The 19,152-nt window shown below is 41.9% G+C and overlaps 1 protein-coding gene across 7 annotated transcripts in view; it reads right to left on the bottom strand.

Moving 5' to 3' along the window:
* The window catches only part of JHY (junctional cadherin complex regulator), a 58,950-nt gene that overhangs the window by 15,409 nt on the left and 24,389 nt on the right, over positions 1–19,152 (bottom strand). For 4 of the 7 annotated variants that reach the window (XM_077893914.1, XM_077893917.1, XM_077893915.1 and 1 more), the window contains exons 4-5: positions 9,650–9,760; positions 1,018–1,676 (exon numbers count right to left, since the gene is read on the bottom strand). In XM_077893914.1, coding sequence (XP_077750040.1) covers positions 1,018–1,676; positions 9,650–9,760 — 770 coding nt within the window. Of the gene's footprint in view, positions 1–1,017; positions 1,677–3,988; positions 4,234–4,399; positions 4,505–9,647; positions 9,761–19,152 lie in introns of those variants that run through there. The other 3 variants (XR_013377047.1, XM_077893918.1, XR_013377048.1) reach the window with 3 other exon arrangements.

Below are 19,152 nucleotides of genomic sequence, written 5' to 3'. Positions count from 1 at the left end.
TGGATTTAGTGCATATCAGGTTTGTGATAAACACATTTGACTGAAAGACATCAGGAAATGTCCTCTGAAGTGATTTTTTAAATAACTTTTTTTTTTATTGTAGAAGGAATAGATCTAGATTGCAGGGAACTTGAACAATTCAGAAAGTATGAAGATGACATTAAAAATAATCCAACCTTTCTTGCCAGAAATAACTACTATTGATATTTTGGTGCATTTTTTTCCTTTGTGCATATTTTTACATACTAAAGCTCCCACTCCTTAGGTGTCAATTTGTACCTTACTATTTTCTTTTTAAGAGGTGTTTCCTGATAACCATAACTTTTAATGGTTACATGATATTAAATACCATGATTTACCTAAACCTTTCCTTATTGTTGGGTTATTGTTGTCCTTTTGGTAAATGATGGTATTTTTGTGCATATGCATTTTTCTGTATTTTGAATTATTTCCTTAGGATAGGTCAATACAATGTTGGAGATAGTTTCCTCCAAACATTACTTTTAATCCCCAAAATATAATGATTTTTTATTTTTTTAATGGCCAGTCCCTCTGTCCTTCTCTCTTCCCTCTTAAACATCTGGCTTAACTACAGTTGAAAAACTAGAGACCAGGAAAAATACATTGAAAGTGTACTATTTGAGGCAGAAATCAGAGCCAATTGGGGTGCCTGGGTGGCTCAGTCAGTTCTTGGTTTTGGCTCCGTTCATGATCTCAGGATCGTGAGATCAAGCCCCATGTCGGACTCTGTGCTCTGTGGGGAGTCTGCTTGAGATTCTCTCTCTCCCTCTCCCTCCTCCCACACTTGATGCTCTGTCTCTGAAAGAAAGGAAAGAAAAAGAAAAAAGGAAAGCAAAAGAAAAGAAATTGGAGCCAAGGATCTTGTTAGGTGACATTTCCTCTCCTGTGACCACCCCCGTGACCTGTCCCCATAGCCCCCCCTCCCCATTCTCCTCCTGTCTTCAGTGGTCTCTCATTTCTTCTCTAGGAAAACACTTGAGCAAAGGGAATTCTTACCATAGTATTTCTAAGTTCTTATATTTTGTTTCTGCGTAAGCCTGATTGGGTTGCTGCTTCTTTTCCTTCGATCCATTAATGTTTATGTTAGGAACAGACCAGGAGCCCTTCTGGCTCAGGGGCACTGGTCTCTGAGTAAGCTCATGGAGGTAGTTCAAGTCCACATGGGAAAGAGTGTTGACGTGTAGCTGCTGTTGTGACAGTCTCTTCTCTCCCTGGCCTTTGTGTCCTCTTTCTTTCTTAACATTCACCGAGTGATATCCAGTAGGGTTTTTGTACAACACATTGTCAAAAGCCTGCTGTGGTGGAGCAAATTTATTGGAGGTTACTGTGGGATCCTGGCTCCTAAGTGCACTTGAGTGTTGTAAATCATTGTTAGGCGCATTCATAATTCCAATTGTTTCATGCTTTATTGAAGTCTCGGTAGGCTTATTTTGATTTTGTTGCTGCCTGGGAGTGCCCTTCTGGTTTCTGTGACTGACAGCCAGCTCTTCAGTCACCAAAGACTTCCGGCCACGCGGGCGTTTATGCTGGTTTCGAATCTTGTGCTTGGTTGGTCTTCTGGAAGGTTGCTGGCCATTTGTTGTTTCAGAAGATTGACCTCTTGGTACGCTGTTTGATTTTGCACTTTCATATTGAGACAAGTGTTCCTGATAATTCTAAAAAGATATCTTTGGTTAATGTAAATTGGGTGATTGGAACTCTTCTCACTTTACATTAGTATTTCTCAAACTAGGAGCTGAGACTTCTGGGAGGGTGACCACAATATTGGAAGGAGATAAAGAGTACAATAGGCTCTTTCCTAATTTCAGGATATAAGAGTGATTAGCTAAGTAGTTCCTCCTGGCAATTTCAGATTATGAATTATCTAGAAATAAGTAGAGAGAATGGGCTTTATATTGAAGTCTTTGACTTCAAATGTAAAATGAAGAGTTACCGTGTGTGTGTGTGTGTGTGTGTGTGTGTGTGTGTGGTGGGGGGAGCTTTACCTTTACAGGGCTACATACAAAGAAAGTACAAATATACATCAAAATATGCAAGTTTATTTTAACTAAGCTGAATATTTTTAAAAATCTTAACCAGAGAGCACATCAATGATCTGCTTTACCAACAAAGTACAAGTCAAATATGAGATACAATTTAGATGATCAGATCTTTTTACTCATATAGGTCAGAAGCTAGAAATGACCTCTTCACCAGATGAAACAAATTAGATTTTATTCAGAGGATTATAAAAGAGTCTGCACTGTGATAGGACATCTGTGAAGCCACAAGGGTTGTTTTGCTTCAGTTCCTTAATATAGCCTGTACTTAGGCAATCAAACATCTGGGGGAAATATTTCAATTTCAGAAAGGTCTTTATGCTTTTCAAAGTCTTGTAACAACAAAATGTACTCCTGGTATAATAGATACACTATGTAACTATATTGTGCTAAGCCATTTAGAGATATTTTCCAAGGAATAAAGCACTCATTACTTTGTGAAAAACTAGCAGAGTTAAGAGGCCTTTGGAAAGAATGATTAAATGCTTAGTAAAAATAGTAATATGACCATATGCATCTGTGTGGTATATAACTGTAACATATTTTTTCTTTCTGAACATATTAAAAAATCTCTACCTATGCAACATTAATTGAAAAATGCCAGTTACTGGATAATTCAAGGAAAAAACAATCCTTAAAGTTAATAAATCATATTTTTGCTCACATTGTTTTAGCTTGCTACAAAGAATGATCAAATTATTGCAATGAGTGCAACTTTTATTTCAGTTTTCTGATAAAACTACTAAGACATCCTATTCCTGTATAATATTAAATGGTATTCTATTTCTTTTTTTAAAAAGATTTTTATTTATTCATGAGAGACACAGAGAGAGGCAGAGACACAGGCAGAGAGAGAAACAGGCTCCATGCAGGAAGCCGGATACAGGACTCGATCCTGGGACTCCAGGATCATGCCCTGGGCCCAAGGCAGGCGCCCAACCATTGAGCTACCCAGGCGTCCCTGGTATTCTATTTCTAATGACATCTCCCTATAATGAGGTTGAGATTGTTAAATTTAAAACAGTCCAATACAATAATATATTGCATGTCAGATTTTAAGTATAAATGGCTTATCTGAAATTTAGAGCATGTTTTCCATAAAATTTGAGCTTTTTGGAGCATTGACCAAGTTCTGATGAAACACCTCTACACTTTGTGTACTGGTGATACCCCAAAAAAGAAAAACTTCCTTTTCTGTATTTCAATTAAGAAAGGTTCTTCCTTCCATGCAGTATATTGAGCTGCATGGGGGAAATGTGGGCAAGAGGGCTCTGCAGATAGATATACAGTAGGCCCTTTCCTAATTTCCAAGAGTGTCCTCCCTTATAGTGGACCTAGAAGAAAACTCTATTTTACAATATTATCAGGTATGTTAATGAAACACAGTGGCCCTTTTCATGGCCATCATCAGTCTTCATGAAGGCAAAAAACAAACAAAAAACCTCCCCAAAACCCATCTTTGCTATGATATATGAATATTTATTGATGCTGGGAGTGTCAGTAAAAAATATATATATATTTGTCAGGGGCACCTGGGTGGCTCAGTTGGTTGAGCATCTGACTCCTGATTTCAGCTCAGGTCATGATCTCAGGATCCTGAGATGGAGCCCATGTCAGGCTCTGTACTCCATACCAAATCTGCTTGAGGTTCTCTTTCTTCCTCTCTCTCTGCCCCTCCCCTCGTTTGTGCTCACTCTCTCTAAATAAATAGTCTTTAAAAAATAAAAAACATTTGTTAGCCTTTTAAAATTGCTAGGAAAATAGATGAACAGGAACCTTTTCTGCTGCCATCTGACTGTACATGACCCAGTTCTCTGTCCTCATTCCCACCAACAAAGAGGGGGGAAAAAGAAAGCTATCAGGAATTTTTTCCCTGGGGTACCAGACCCGAAATCTTGGGTTACCACTTGGTTTTAATCATGTTATACCTTTGCTGCTGACAATTCCGATTACAATAGTACTCTTCACAGGGTGCTTTGTCAACAGGGCCAAGGACTCCTCATTTTATGAAACTTCAATTGTCTCAAGTGTTAAATCTGCTATTCACATAAGTCTAAGTGCCCAGAGATGGCATTTCAGTCCCCAGAAAGGAAGACATTTACAGGCTTGATGTGATTTCTCTCACCTTCTGAGCAGGCTACTTGAGATCTGTGGTTTACTGAAGATTTATTACCTGACAATTGAGACATCAGGTGTCACTTTTTAGGTCGCAAGACCTGAGTTCCCTCAAGTTAATATACAAAGCCATTCTCAGGCTACTTAATCTCCACCAGCCCTGAAATCCTCTATTCCATCCTGCTCTCAATGGGGTTCTTTTGTTACCAATACTCACAATCAGTCCATACTCCATGCACTCAGAATAACTGCTTAATGGCACGAGGTTTTCCCAGCACACACACAGCAGTGGCCATTGGTACAGCGTTCGCATTGGGGAATCCTGATGCCTAATGCGAGGATGATAATTTCTTAGTAAGATCTGTACTTAGTTATTAACGTTCATTCATACTGTGCCATCCGCGGGTAGTTTGCCCCCAACCCCGTGAAAGGCAGGGTCTGGCTGTTTCTCTTCTAGGACTTTCCTATTTACATGCCATGAGCGGAGGCTGTTTCTCTTCTAGGACTTTCCTATTTACATGCTATGAGCAGAGGGGAGGATGCATGCTCTGTCTCAACTGAAGGTTCATCTGCTTTAAAACAAAAGCCATCCTTGCTCTTAAGCCACCCCGATCAATCCTGAGGGTTGTGCCTGGGCTCCAAGATCAGCTCTGACCTAGGGAAGTGTCTGTTATGCTTATTAACAATAAAACGCAAATACATTGGGGTGTGTGTGTGTTATAAATTCCATCTGATGATATTAAGAAAATGTAGAGCATACATATTAACTGGCTCATTTTCAGCATCAGTAAGAGAGGACTCTGTTCTGATGAATAAAAGAAGCATAGCTCTATTGATGGTGGTGGAGGCAAGATCAAAATAACAGCTCTTATATTCTTATAATAATAGGAAAGGTGGGAAGATTACTTAGGATGTGATTACAAGGACTTTGATATTAATTAGTCAAAGATCCTGCATACCTTTCACCCTGTCATTCCTTTGCCTTGCCTAGAAAGGCAAGAGTAATTTTAGAGTGGCAAGAAAGAAAACATCCTATTTTGTTTTTCCGAAGCTTCACTTAATTGGAGAACTTTCTCTTTTTGCTATTGACAACATGCTCATGCCAACCTTCCCAATAGCAGGTTCTTCTGCTATTGGGAATGTGCTCCTTCACGTCGGCCAGCAAAGGTTGGACTCTCAGCTAAGTACTGGGTCCCATTTTGGATACACAGTGGAATTGGGATTTGGAAAAGCCGTGAAAGGAGCCCAGAATAATTCAGGACAAGATCTATGTGGCAAGGCAAAGCGAAGAGGGATGCTGTGGCTTAGTCAAACCCTTCGGCGTGAGTGGGGCGCTTCTATGGAAAGTGATGGTGATGACTGTCAACTGTCAGTATTTTTAAAGCGAAGATGCACAGGCTTAAATTGGCTCTGAGACTTTGTTTCTGGCCTGTCTTGTTTCCTTGCTCTATCCCTGCTTGCTCCACCTTGCTGCTTGTGAATGTATTTCTATCTCTTCTATGAAAAAAAAAAAAAAGTAAGAATCCGTCATCTGATCTCATTCTCTGATTAGACATCATCTCTTAACCCGCAGTCGGGCATCTCGCAAGGGTAGGCCGCCTTTCCCATCTCTGGTTCTGACCTCTACACCCTGCAAGAGAGCGCTGACTCCCACCAGCCCACCCACCCTGCCACCAGGGGAACCTCTTGCTAAATCCTCTGGGCACCATTTTCTTTGCCTTTTCATTTTTTTCAAACTTACAAAATTATTTCAAACTTACAGAAAAATGGCAAGAAGAGCATGGAGAGCTCCCAAATACTGTTACTGGGAGTCGTTAACATTGTGCCACATTCCATCTTCCTCTGCGTGTCTCTCCATATATAGGTAGATGGACGCACACATGTATATATGTCATTTCTGTGACTATTGTGTGCATTATTGCTACTTGGTTTTTTTCTGAATCCTTTGAGACCACATATACCATTCCCTTTTCATGGCACCTTTTTGTCTTCCCTGTAGAGTCTGATCCTATTCACTGATGCATCTTTCTTAGAGATTTTCAGGTCTCTGGTTCCATGACACTATTTTACCCTGGGCGGCCTTTATAGTCTCTCACCTCCTGCTCTCTGCCTCTGCATACCCTTAAGACTTAACAATATGGACCCTGTTCTTGACCCTCCTCTCTTCTCCCATGACCTACAATTCCTGGGGTATCTCAACAATTCCTACAGCCTCTGTCCACCAGGGAGTGGATTCTTTCCACCAAAAGTACATTGCTAATTTAGATGTGTCTCCTGAATTCTATGCTCAGATCACATTCCGCCGCCAAACTCAGACTCACCACCCCTGTTCTCATGCCTTTCCCCCTCCCCCCAGCACAAAAACCCTCCTTTTCTTCCTCAGTGGCATTAGTACCGCTAATCGGACACTTGGAAACCAGTCTCTTTCTCTCTCTCCCATTTACCTCATATTCAAGCAATTTGCTGAAATGGTTATTCTCACTTCTTGACCATCTCTAGGCAGGCACTGAGGGGGTCAGGCGCTGCCTTGACCCTCAGGAAGTGTCATCCAGTTGGTGCATTAAGATCTGCCCACCACACTGAAAAGTGAGCTAATGGTCTGTGGAGTGTGGGACAGACCCAGAGCAGGTGCTGCCGCCCTGAGTTCTCACATTATCTCTTGCAGGAACCACAGCACATGCCACCTTACTGGTTTTGCCGTCTCTGCAATCTTATTGCCCTCCAATCCATTCTTCAGACCATGGCTAGAATGAATCTCCTACTGCGTAAGCTTGGTCGTGTCATTAACCTGCTTAAAATTTGCCAGTGGCTTCCTGCCATTTACTGGATAAAATCTAAAATCTTTGGGCTGGCATGAAAGCCTTTCAGGGCCCCTACCTCTAGTTACCTGTCCAGCCCTTGTCACACCACTCTCCTCCCCAACACATGCTCCTTCATTTGCTGAGCCACAGGTGAGGCTGAGGACACGCCCCGTCTCTCATGCTCTCAGGTTTCTGCTCCCATTTGTCTGTTCGCCATATTTTGATTCATCCTTCTAGGGCCAGGTCAAATGCTGTCTCTTTTCAGGAGACTTTTCTCATCTTTTTAAGGCAGAATTAGGTGCTCTTTTAGTTCCTACCGCATGTTATACCCACATTCCTATCATTGCATTATAATGATTATATTGTTGTCTTCCAGCTAAAGCTCTGAGCTCCTGGAGGGTAGGAACCATTTTTTAAAAAATTATCTCTTATTACCTTATTTTTTTAAAGTTCTTTTTCTTGAACCATGGTTTTCGGGCCAGACACCTGACCCCCAGTGCCTGGACTATAGTAGATACTCAATAAATATTGAATAAATATTCATTGTGGGATTTATTTTGATCTCATGTAAAGCCACTTCTTATTAGTGAGAGCTACTCATTGTTAGTGTAGGTTTACTGAGGGACACATCAAGTCTTCTAAAAGTTCTCTTTCAAGAAAAAAATTTCAGAGGGGCCCATTTTCACAACATGATTTTTACATGTTTCTGTAACCAACCAGTAGATACTTCCCGAGGGCATAAAGTGCTGTGCTAACAAATGTAGAGAAATAATCTACATGTTCAGGGAGGTTATAGTATAGTTGGTACCAAAGGAATACAGGAAACAGCTAATGAGGTGAAGCCAAATGTGATAAACCCGAAGGGATTAGTCCAGACCACAGGCACAGTGGTAGCAGAGAGAAGGGGCAGAGGGTGGGGTGGGAGAGGCTGCAAAATCTTCATGCAGGATGGGGGGACCAGAAAGAAGGCACTGGATCTGAGTAGTTGAATCAGAGAAAGAAAGGCAACCTGGAGCATTTGCACGCTGAGTGCCTGCCTAGCTGGTGTGTAGAACGCAGTAGGGAGTTAACAAATCCTTTCCAAATAAAGAAAGGGAAGCATCCTATGGGCCACTCTGCGTTGATCATTTTAGATCTAATGATCTTTAGATATGTGGCCCTCTTTGTCTCCATTCAGAAGTGGGTGATAAACAAGTGAGTTCTAGTACCCACACAGAGAATAAACAGCATTCTTTTGGCTTTCTTCTGATTTTCTTCCTCACATAATTTTTTGACCTCCTCTGTCAAAGGCCATGCCATGAATCAAGCACTGTGATTATTTTACCATTGACTGAGATCCTATAATTTTCTGTCACGATAATTATGGAAGCTCTAGGTTGCAAGAGGCTTACAGGCTTCAAGTATGTTTTCTGTAATAATTTAACTAGAGAAAAATATCATAGAATAATAGCATTTTGCAGCTGGGATGCATCTTGTCATTCATTTTGGGCAACTCTTCATTTAATAAGGAAGAAACTTAAGGCTTGGGGGAAGTTGAGATTTGCCCAAAGTTCTCAATTGACTAAATGACAGGTGAAGGTCCAGAAATCCATGTTTTCTGACGCAGTCTGTTAGCTGTAACACATGATAAAACCCTAAAGTGTTTCCCTTGTCCTCTCCATCCTGTTAGCCAAGCTCCCTAGTCTCGCCCTCAGGTCTGGTGTAGACCCTGTCCTCTATATCCCATTACCACGAACATTTCAGTACCCATCCTCTCAACCTCTGGGTTTCAGGAAGTTCTGGGTGAACAATTGTTTTTACTCCCTGTCCCCCCTCTCCCAACTTTGAGAATGACTGGAAGCCACTATGAAGGAAAGATGATGATTTAGGCAGTCCCTCTTTTCTAAATTCTCTGAAAATGGAATGAACTTTATTTTTATTATTATACCTTTACCACCGTACATAGTTCTAACTGATGGTGTCAGTAGGCTTTCTAGGCTGGGTGATTTCATAGGGCTCACCCCTCCTTCAGCAGGGATAAAATCTGGTGCGAGGGTGACTGCTCCCTGTAACTCCAGACACTGGTTCGAGACAAAATCATGTGCTAGCACTTTTCCTCTTCTAAAAAAATGGCCACTGGGGACTATTTTGCAAATATCTTCCCTAAAGTCATATTATGATGTCAGAATAGCCCAGGGCCAGAAAAGGATGTTTTCATGCTAAATTCCTGGTTGGTAGGCTTTCTTATCCTACAAATGAGGGTTCAATGACGCTCTGGGGGATTCCTGCCTATTTTTAGGGATTGTGTTGCCCATCAGTTAGGGACACTGTGACTGCCAGCTCCATAAGGAAACAGACTTGGGAGCAGTGCACATTTGGACAATATTATGCAACTGAAATTTTTTTTTCCTCCTGCATTTTCTTCATGCCTTTCTTCTGTTTGGGGTTTTAATTTAAAGAGTGATTTGATGATTTTCTTCCAGGAAATTTGGAACCTTTGGAAAAATGGGTAGAGTTGGCTGGCTGAGCAAGCAATGGCCCATCTGGGGAAAAAAACAGTCTTAGCCCTAGAAGGGTGGGTAACTACTCTCAGGCATAATAATAAACCTGTAAGTGATAAAAAGTGAGTCATGAACATTACATATATTTAACAGTAACTCTTGAAACCCATTAAGAGTTTAATCTAGAGGTAACCTTTAGCTGTTGGGCTCTTTGATGCCATTTGTCTTCAGGATTGATGGTAGCATTTTCCATCTCTTTGGCATTCTGAATGGATGTCTTGTCAGTTGCACTGATGGGGTAGATCTGAGAGGATAAACATATAAAGCGTGTTAGTGGGATTCATTTTAGTCTTAGAAACATGAGACTCATCTATGTACTCTAGAAAGAGGTCCTACAGGGCTATGTTTTATTTTCAGTTCAAGGATATATCTTAGACCTCAGGGACCTGAATTTTTCCCAAGAAAAACAAGAATAAATAGTGTTTTCTCCTATAGGCTTGATGTGAGAATTGGTGCTTTGAGGTCAAACTAGTGTTTACTTTAAGTGTTCAATACATATGTGGGGGACCCAATTTTAGAACAGTTATCTGAACCAGATTTAGTAACTAATGTTGAGTCTATAAAATGAAATGAAATAGCACTAGGCTTCAAGATAATGGTAACAATAGAAATAATATTAATATACATTGAAAGTTCATAGTGTGGTAGTAGTTGTCCTAAGCACTTAGCATATATTAGTTGTACTATATTAAGCCTTATCATGCATGAACTATTATTATCCCTTTTTTGCAGAAGAGAAAACTGAAGGACAGAGACGTTAAGTAACTTGTCCTGAATCAACAGCTGATAGGTGGAGGAGCCAGGCAGTCTAACTCTAGAGCCTCTTATTTAGCAATTTTGAAATATCATCTTTGACTTACAAAATTTGTAATGTTGGCACTTGGGGAATTTGAACAACATAGATCAGAAGTTCTCAACTTTAGTTAGATATTAGAATGACAAAATATCAGTGCCCTGGCCCCATCACAGACCGATTAAATCAGAAGCTCTGGGGTGTCCCAGAGAGCATTATACTTTAAAAGCTCCCCAGGTGGGTCTACTATGCAGCCAGGTTTGGGAATCACTGATGAAGGCAGCTACGCGGGATTTAGGTCCCCAAATTATGGAAGCCCTTCATTGCCTTCATTACCTACCTATTTTATATTATTTTTAAAGTTTATTTTTAAAAATAATCTCTACACCCATCCTGGGGTTCAATCTCATGACCCCAAGATCAAGAGTCATCCGTTCTCCCTACTGAGCCAGCCAGGTGCCCTGCTACCTATTTTAAATCAAGAAATTAGGTTGTCTCTGTGCTTTATGGAAGTCCAGGCACCAGGAAGCATTTCAGAAAGCAAACTAAAGTCCTACAATCTTAATGTTGGCAAAAGAATCTGGAGGTAATCCAGTATATCTGCTTAGTACTTCTGTACCATCCCTGGTAGAGATGCATCCATTTGCTGCCTAAACAATGTCCCTTCTTCTGGCAGGAATTACCTGTTTATGTTACTATTACTAAAGGTTTAAAGATTTTCCATGGACTGAGGAGGAGAGAAGGCGTAAAGCGGTTTATGAATATTCCCTTTCTGTGGGAGACCTGGTCCTTTCCACCATCCCATGGAATAAAGTGTTAGCTCTCTTACTCTCTGCTTCCTGGATGGTGAACATACTGTTGCATCATCAAACAATCACTTATATGTTACAAAGTTCACCCTATGAGAGCATAAATATATCTTCCTGTAATTTCTATCCCTCGGCCTTCTGAAATAATGGAATTAAGTCAATCTCTCTTTCAGACAATAGCCCCAAATGTTAGCAGCTGACTATGATGCCTTTGCTAAGCCTCCTCTATTTACAGGACCCAGGGAAAGATTTCTTTGCCATTCCTCCTGAGACAGGTTACCCACACTGGACTCGTTTGGCCACTGTGCTTTATGGCTTGTAAAGGTTGACTTCCTCCTTTCTAAACTGCTGTAACAGACCTTTAAATTTAGATTCTGTATTTTACACTTATTAAATAATTTTTAAAATTTTATTTTAATTAATTCATGAGAAACACAGAGAAGCAGAAACATAGGCAGAGGGAGAAGAGGCTCCCTGCAGGGAGCCTGATGCAGGACTCGATCCCAGGACCCCGGGATCACGACCTGAGCCAAAGGCAGATGTTCAGCCACTGAGCTACCCAGGTACCCATATATTTATTATATTAAATTACCCCTGGTGGGCTGTGTTGTGTGAAAAGCAGCAAGCTGTCTAATGCTGGAAAGAGCATGGGATTTAGAATCTGTCATGTTTATGTTGAGATTCTCCTGCTGCTTGTAACTATTACTCCACATTTATGCAAATTGCTATTCAATAAGGGAAAGAGGGGGAAATACTTGTTTAATATTAAAAATCCATAGTCCTTGGGGATCCCTGGGTGGCTCAGCGGTTTAGCGCCTGCCTTTGGCCCAGGGCGTGATCCTGGAGTCCCGGGACCGAGTCCTGGATCGGGCCCCCTGTGTAGAGCCTGCTTCTTCCTCTGCCTGTGTCTCTGCCTCTCTCTGTGTGTCTCTCATGAATAAATAAATAAAATCTTTAAAAAAAATAAATAAAAAATAAAAAGCCAGAGTCCGATGATAATCTCATTCCTCACCACTCGATGTGGCTTCTGTGGCCACGAGAAAGACTATTTTGGGTGAACTCTTATCTCCACCTGGATGTGTACCTGTCCTCATTACTAGACTCACATATATAGATATGGCAAACATATGGTATGGAAGTTTAGATACTTCAAGGTTGATCTGGAAATGGGAAAAAATGAAAATAAGACTTCTTCATGCTTGAATTATCATGGCGAATACATGGAACAAAACGTGCTGTTGGACTATGGGATTTTTTTCCTGATTACAAATGGGAATACTCAACAGATTTTGAAAGATTACCTACTCTGCAAAAGGAAGACTTCCCAACACCATGGAATAGCTTAACCTGCTCTGAAATGGGAAGTTTAAAAATACAAATGCTACCACCAAAGGTCAGGAACTATGTGCCATGATGCCGTCTCTCTGTCCCTCCTCTCATGGCCCTGGTTTAAAAAACACGAGGAGACTGTAAAAGTATTAGGTTTCATAACTCTGGGCTTTGTTATTGCAAAGATTTCTATCCCTTACTCCCGTGATGTTAAAAGGAAACATCACTCATTTATTACTTATTTTTATCTTTTATTTTTGAATTTTTTATTTTTAATTTTTTAAAAAAAGATTTATTTATTCATGAGAGGCACATAGAGAGAGGCAGAGACACAGGCAGAGGGAGAAGCAGGCTCCCTGCAGAGAGCCCAATGTGGGTCTCGATCCCGGGACTCCGGGATCACACCCTGTGCCGAAGGCAGACGCTCAACCACTGAGCCACCCAGGCATCCCTCATTTATTTTTATCTTATTATTTCTTTAAGATTTTAAAAAAATTATTTATTTGCAAGAGAGCACAAGCAGGGAAGAGCAGACTCCCTCTGCGCAGGGAGCCCTACCCTGAGCTCCATCCCAGGACCCTGGGATCATGACCTGAGCCGAAGACAGACACTTAACCACTGAGCCACTCGGGCCCCCCAGAAACGCCACTCATTTAAAAGGAAAATCATCTCTTTCCTGGATGAGAAATGAAGGCCTAGAGAGTTGGGAAAAAAGTCTAAATAGGCTGCCTAAGCAGGGGAGGAAATAATCCTTTTTCAAACCTCAAACAGGTGATGTCTTGGACAAAAATGTTATCAGGAGCTTGGGAGAAAAAATTGGGCTATTTCCTGCATCTGCCACTAGGATGTTTGATTCCTTGGCTTTTGTAAAAGGGACTTGCTTGGTTTAATTGATGCAGCCTGTCCCTGGCGATACTGATTGTTTGACCGCCGTGATGGGATCCCTCACATAGCTCTGCTGAGAAGTTTCCAAATTACAAATACATGGTCCTCCGCTTCCTTCCCCAGGGAGTGTAGTAGGATATAGGATATTTCCATCTGCAGGCTGTTTTGGTGGAACTCAGTGTCTGAATCACCCCAGTGAGAGTCTCAGGGCAAGTAAAGCATACTTCTACATTATCTCTTTGAAAGTGGAATGGGACACAACCTCTGCCAGCTATTTTTTTTTCCCTTTGGCGAACCATTCTATTAATACCAATCAAATCGAGAAAATGATCAAATGAAATTGCATTTTGAGCATCATAAGCTGTGTAATGTCTATTCTGTTAAATTGAGGCCTATAATTGCTTCTCTACTGAAAAGATACAACAAAGACAGCAATCATGGCATGTCATTATCCCAGACTAGAAAACCGGCCTTTGCTGGGAGGACTTCAAAGGCTTGCGGTTCTCGAATTGCATTTGGCTGCTATTGATGAAGCACGGGCAATCCTGATTAGGTGTTTACACTGAGGTAAGGCGCAGAGCAGAGAGCCTGAGTGCCTGAGTCTAGAGCCATTAAAAAATTGTACATTATGTTCCTTGCTTTGAAGTGAGGGTTTGTAGGAAGGGAAGCGACTCAGATTGAGTACAGCTGAGCTAGATTGGGCGGCTACTTCGCTCTCAAAGAAACTCGGCGGGTTCTTAGAGGATCGGCGCCGCACAGAGAAGTTGAGGCTTTACCCGAAGAGCTCTGCACAGACACACGCTGCAACCTATTTAGAAAGCATATGATCCTTAAGTTCTGAAGTCGCTGGAAGTTTCGCTCCTTTATTCCTTGATGCTGTGTCTTGTTAGACTTTATGCAGAGCCCTACGCTGGACAGATCAGTTTCCCTGTGACTCCCGGATGGTATTAACCACCAGCATGTATCCAAAATCAATCAGGCCAAGGGGTCTGATTTTTTTTTTCTTTTTTTTTTTTTTACTGTAGTATTTGCTTCCCATTGCTCCAGGACATCTGTTCCCTCTGTCCCCCTCCCTTCGGGACCCAATCCCTGGAGTCAGTGAACGGTGGCTGACTTGGCTAAGGAGCGATCTGTGCGATTTCTAATACGCTGCGCTCCGTGTCAAAACCGGCCCCCCGGCAGCACTGCGGGTACAGGGCCAGCAAGAGAGGCAGAGGTGAGGGGGTGCAGGGAGCCCCCCCATTGTGCGGCTCTAACATGGGTATTTTGCACAGCTGTTTGAATGATCTGGGGATTTGTATTCGGGATGCAGCGATTTAGAGACAAAACGCATGAAATATTTTGGCTCCGGGTTGGCCACTTGGCCCCTTCCTGAGGAACGTGTCACCTTGCATTTCACACGGATGGGCTCAGTGAGAATTTGATGACCTTTGGGCAGACTACGTTTTGCATTTTTGGATCCTGCAGCTTTTAAAACCCTCCAATGGGGACGGCAGGGTGGCTCAGTGGTTGAGCCTCTGCCTTCGGCCCAGGGCATGATCCTGGGGTCCCGGGATCGAGTCCCGCATCGGGCTCCCTGCACGGAGCCTGCTTCTCCCTCTGCATGTGTCTCTCATAAATAAATAAATTCTTTAAAATAAATAAATAAATGAAACCCCCAAATGAATTATGCTGGCCACCGCTTTAACACCCTTCAGTGCTTCTCCATTGCTTTAACCTTTAAAGGCTTGTAAGGCCCTGCCTCCTGTACTTCCTGCTCTTTTCACATTGTGTGTTTTCTTAGTTCTGTGGTTGGGCCACAGGTACCCGGATCTCTGGGTCTGTGCGTAGGCCATCCTTTGATGGGAAGCACCTCTTCACCTCACTTATTCTGACCAATCCTATTTACTGTTGCTGTTCCAGTCTCAGCTGAAATGGAACTTCCTCCAGGAAGCCTTCTTTGACACCTCTGTGGTTACAATAGATGCACCTGAACTCACGGCCTTGGCACTCTGTACTTTCCCTTTTGTAATGGGTATGGCCTGGGTGACTCGGTTTGTTTCCCCTCTAGACTGTAAGTCCCAGCTCCAGCAGCGGTATTAATGGGAGCCATGGGGCGGCCCTGAAAGTGCCCGGACATACATGCTCTGTAAATATTACTGAGTGAAAAGACCTGTCTACATTGAGCTCTGAACTCTCCATTTACAATCAGAATACGGAGACCCTACTTGTTTATCTGGCCAGATTTGTGGTTTATAATAAAGCCAGGTTGTCAACCATCAACAAAATAAGGTGGAAAGCAGGCCTTATCTTTTCCTTTCTCTTGCTTGCTCCGCCCAGGACCACTGGGCCTTCACCCTTCACATGTGCTGTTCTGTCTTCCAGGAACATTCTTTCCTCAAATATCTGCATGATGAGCTCTCTCACCTCCTTCATGATCTCTTTAAAACTGTAATCCACCCACCCCCCCATATACCCAAACTCCCTATTTCTCTGCTCTCTCTCTCTCTCCCTCCCTAGTCCTTCTATCACCTACAAATACACTGATTTAACTATTTTGTCTATTGTCCATCTCTTCCTACTAGAAAGTTAACCCCACGAGGCCTGGGACTTTTGTCTTTGGTTCAGTGATCTAGCTTGAGTACCTAAGACAATGCCTGACACATAATAAGCTCTTAATAAATATATGCCAATGAATGAAGCAGTTAACTATTTTTAAGAATATGAAAGAGATTTTTAGGAATATCTTGTGTTTGATTAATCAGGTAACCTGAGCTCTATATAACACAACCAAGAATATGTAAGTGTGACCTCTGGATGGCCACAGAATTCAAATTGCTCCATTACTAAAATCCTTCAGTGATAACACATCATGTAGAGGAAAGGCACGACTCTTTAGCACAGCAGTTTTAAAACTTGAGCATGCATTAGAATCACTCGGAGGGCTTATTAAAACAGATTGCTGGGCCTCGCCCCAGAGTTTCTGATTCAAGAGGTCTGGGATGGGGCCCAAGAATTTGCACTTCTAACAATTTCCCAGGTGATGCGGAGGCTGCAGGTTCCAGGGACCACATTCTGATAGCTCCTGGGTTACAGTGACATACAAGGGCCTGCATGGAAGGCACCTGCCAGTTTCTCTGGCCTAAATACCCACGCTCCCATCCTCATAGTCTAGACAGGTACAACATGGAAGTATTCATCTTCTCAACTCACTGGATTAAGTAGCACTTTCCAGTCCTTCTTTAAGATATCCCAACTAATGCCCACAGCTGATGCTCACGGCTGGCCAGCTACTCTCTAGGATGCCTTGGTATTTCTGTGTCCACCAGCTGAGTGGTATGTTTACCAAGAGGCTTTTGCATTTCTTTGCAAACCTGTTTGTTTGTTTATTATTTGTTTTTTAAGGTTGGATCAGAAGACTTAAAAAAATATTTTTTAGATTTTATTTATTTATTCATGAGACACACACACACAGAGAGGCACAGACACAGGCAGAGGGAGAAGAAGGCTCCCTGCGGGGAGCCTGATGCGGGACTCGATTCCAGGACCCCGGGATCATGCCCTGAGCCGAAGGCAGATGCTCAACTGCTAAGCCACGCAGGGATCCCACAGACTTTTTTATTTTTTAAAATATAAGTTCAATTTGCCAACATATAGTATCGCAGCCAGTGCTCATCACAACCCGTGCCCTCCTTAGTGCCCGTAACCTGTTAATTTTTATTGTACATGTTGTGGAAATTTTAAGAATGTATTTGAAACTTAGATAATTTGGAGAAATCTGAGTGTGAACAGAGTTGTTATTTTCAGGAAATTAAATAAAATAATTTGGAGTGACCCAAAAAAGCAAAAGGCAAGGTGACGGCTAGGGGGGAAAATATATAAGAGATTAGGGGAAACAGTCATTTAAAAAAAAAATCAAAGATTATATTCTCAGATCCTCTCTAAAGGCTTCCCAAGTTTTCCCTTTGGCTTTAAGAAATTAAAAGTAAAAATCCTAGGTCTCTCAAACTGATGCAAAAGGACAAGAGCGTACTCCAGGATCACACACACCGACAGGAGAGGTCTCGGCCCCTTAGGACAGACTGGTGAGTTCCTGTACGTTTATATTCTTCTGTGAAAATCAACTATTTAGGGTCATCATTTTTCACATCTGCTTTAACCACTATATTTGGTTAACTGACTAGTACCCTAGAGGTTCCCACTGTACCAGCAGGCTCCACCTACACCAAATCCTTTTAACACTTTCTCGCCATCACACTTGCTCCCTTTGCCTGCAGTATGTTTGTTGCCCACCACCATCTGCTACCTTCCTTTTGAAGAATTTGTTCAATGGTTGCCTCTTCTGTGAAGCTTCCCCTGACAGACTCAGGCAGTTTTTCTTCTGTGTTCCTTTGGGACCTTACGTGTCTCTTCTACAGGTACTATCTTATTTATTTTTTAAAAATTTTGTTTATTATTTATTTGGAGTGTGGGAGGGGAGGGGCAGAGGGAGAGGGAGAGAGAATCTCAAGCAGACTTCCTGATACAGGGCTTGATCTCACAACCCTGAGATCACAACCTGAGCTGAAATTAAGAGGTGGACGCTTGATGGACTGAGCCGCCCAGGCACCCTGATGCTGACTCTTCCAATGTCTGCTACCCATAAGGCCGTAAGCTCCTAAAGAGCAGATACAGTGACAGCAGTAAAAATGACTCAGACTCCTAGTGGACTAGGTCATTTAATAAACAGGCAGAGCATCCTTCCTCCCATTACCACGGCTCTGGACTTTACCACATAAGCAGGTACAATGGCCTGGGGAAGATGGCCAGGCCTGTGGGGCCCTCTGGGCACGTTTGTGAAAGCCATCCTGAGAAATGATTGCTTATGTTAAGGTTCAGGTTTCTGAAAGGGCATGCTTTGGTTACGTGGAAAGTTGTCTTATCATGGATTCCCTCAGCAGTAATGCTGAATTAATGGAGTGTCACTCTATAGATCATACAATTGGTAGTTAAACCAACTAAGTGCTGAGTGGTGTGCACAGAAAAATGCCTTAGGAAATGCGTTATACTAGAAAAAAACTCCAAAGTTCAATTTGAATTATGCTGTCATAAGTAAGTGCTCTTGTTGTGGTCATGCAGGGCAAAAGGAAAAAATAACCCAATCAATGAAGATACAGAGTACTTTATAGAAGAATAATTTTTATGCATATAATAGAGGGGAGATGGAAAAATATAACCAAACTGGAAGAATTCTAAGAAAAAAAAGAATTCTGTTTCTAACCAAATAGAATGATCATCACTTGAAATAAAGGTATAGCTTAATTTTATAGATAATTATATAAACCTAAAACTATAGTAAAGAAGAGCAATCTGTTACTTAAATATGAGTCTAGGGGCACCTGAGTGGCTTAGTCAGTTAAGCCGCCAACTCTTGGTTTCAGCTCAGGTCTTGATCTCATAGGTCATGAGATTAATCCCTGCATCAGGCTCTGTGCTCAGTGGGGAGTCTGCTCGAGATTCTCTCTCCTTCTCCCTCAGCCCCTCCCACTCATGTTCTCTCTCTCTCGAATCAATCTTTTAAAAAATTTTTTTAAAATATTAGTCTTATCCAGTAGGAGACTAAATTAAATCAAATGTTCAATAATAAATATGTAGGGCTACATGTTATATACAAAGCTTTCACATACAGTATCTCATTTGGTCATCCCATAATCCCGGGTCTGCGGTAGAAGGCAGAGGCCTTTGAGCTGCATCTCAAGAGGGAGGGTAAGGTTTTCCTAAGCAAAGAAGGCAAGAAAGAGTGGTCCATCAGCATGACCAGAAACGCAGTGGAGATGCTGGGTTCTGGGAGCTGTGAGTTCC

The sequence above is a fragment of the Canis aureus genome, chromosome 3 (genome assembly GCF_053574225.1).
Source record: "Canis aureus isolate CA01 chromosome 3, VMU_Caureus_v.1.0, whole genome shotgun sequence".
Lineage (NCBI taxonomy): Eukaryota > Metazoa > Chordata > Mammalia > Carnivora > Canidae > Canis > Canis aureus.
This window is presented reverse-complemented; position numbering and strand designations above follow the sequence as displayed.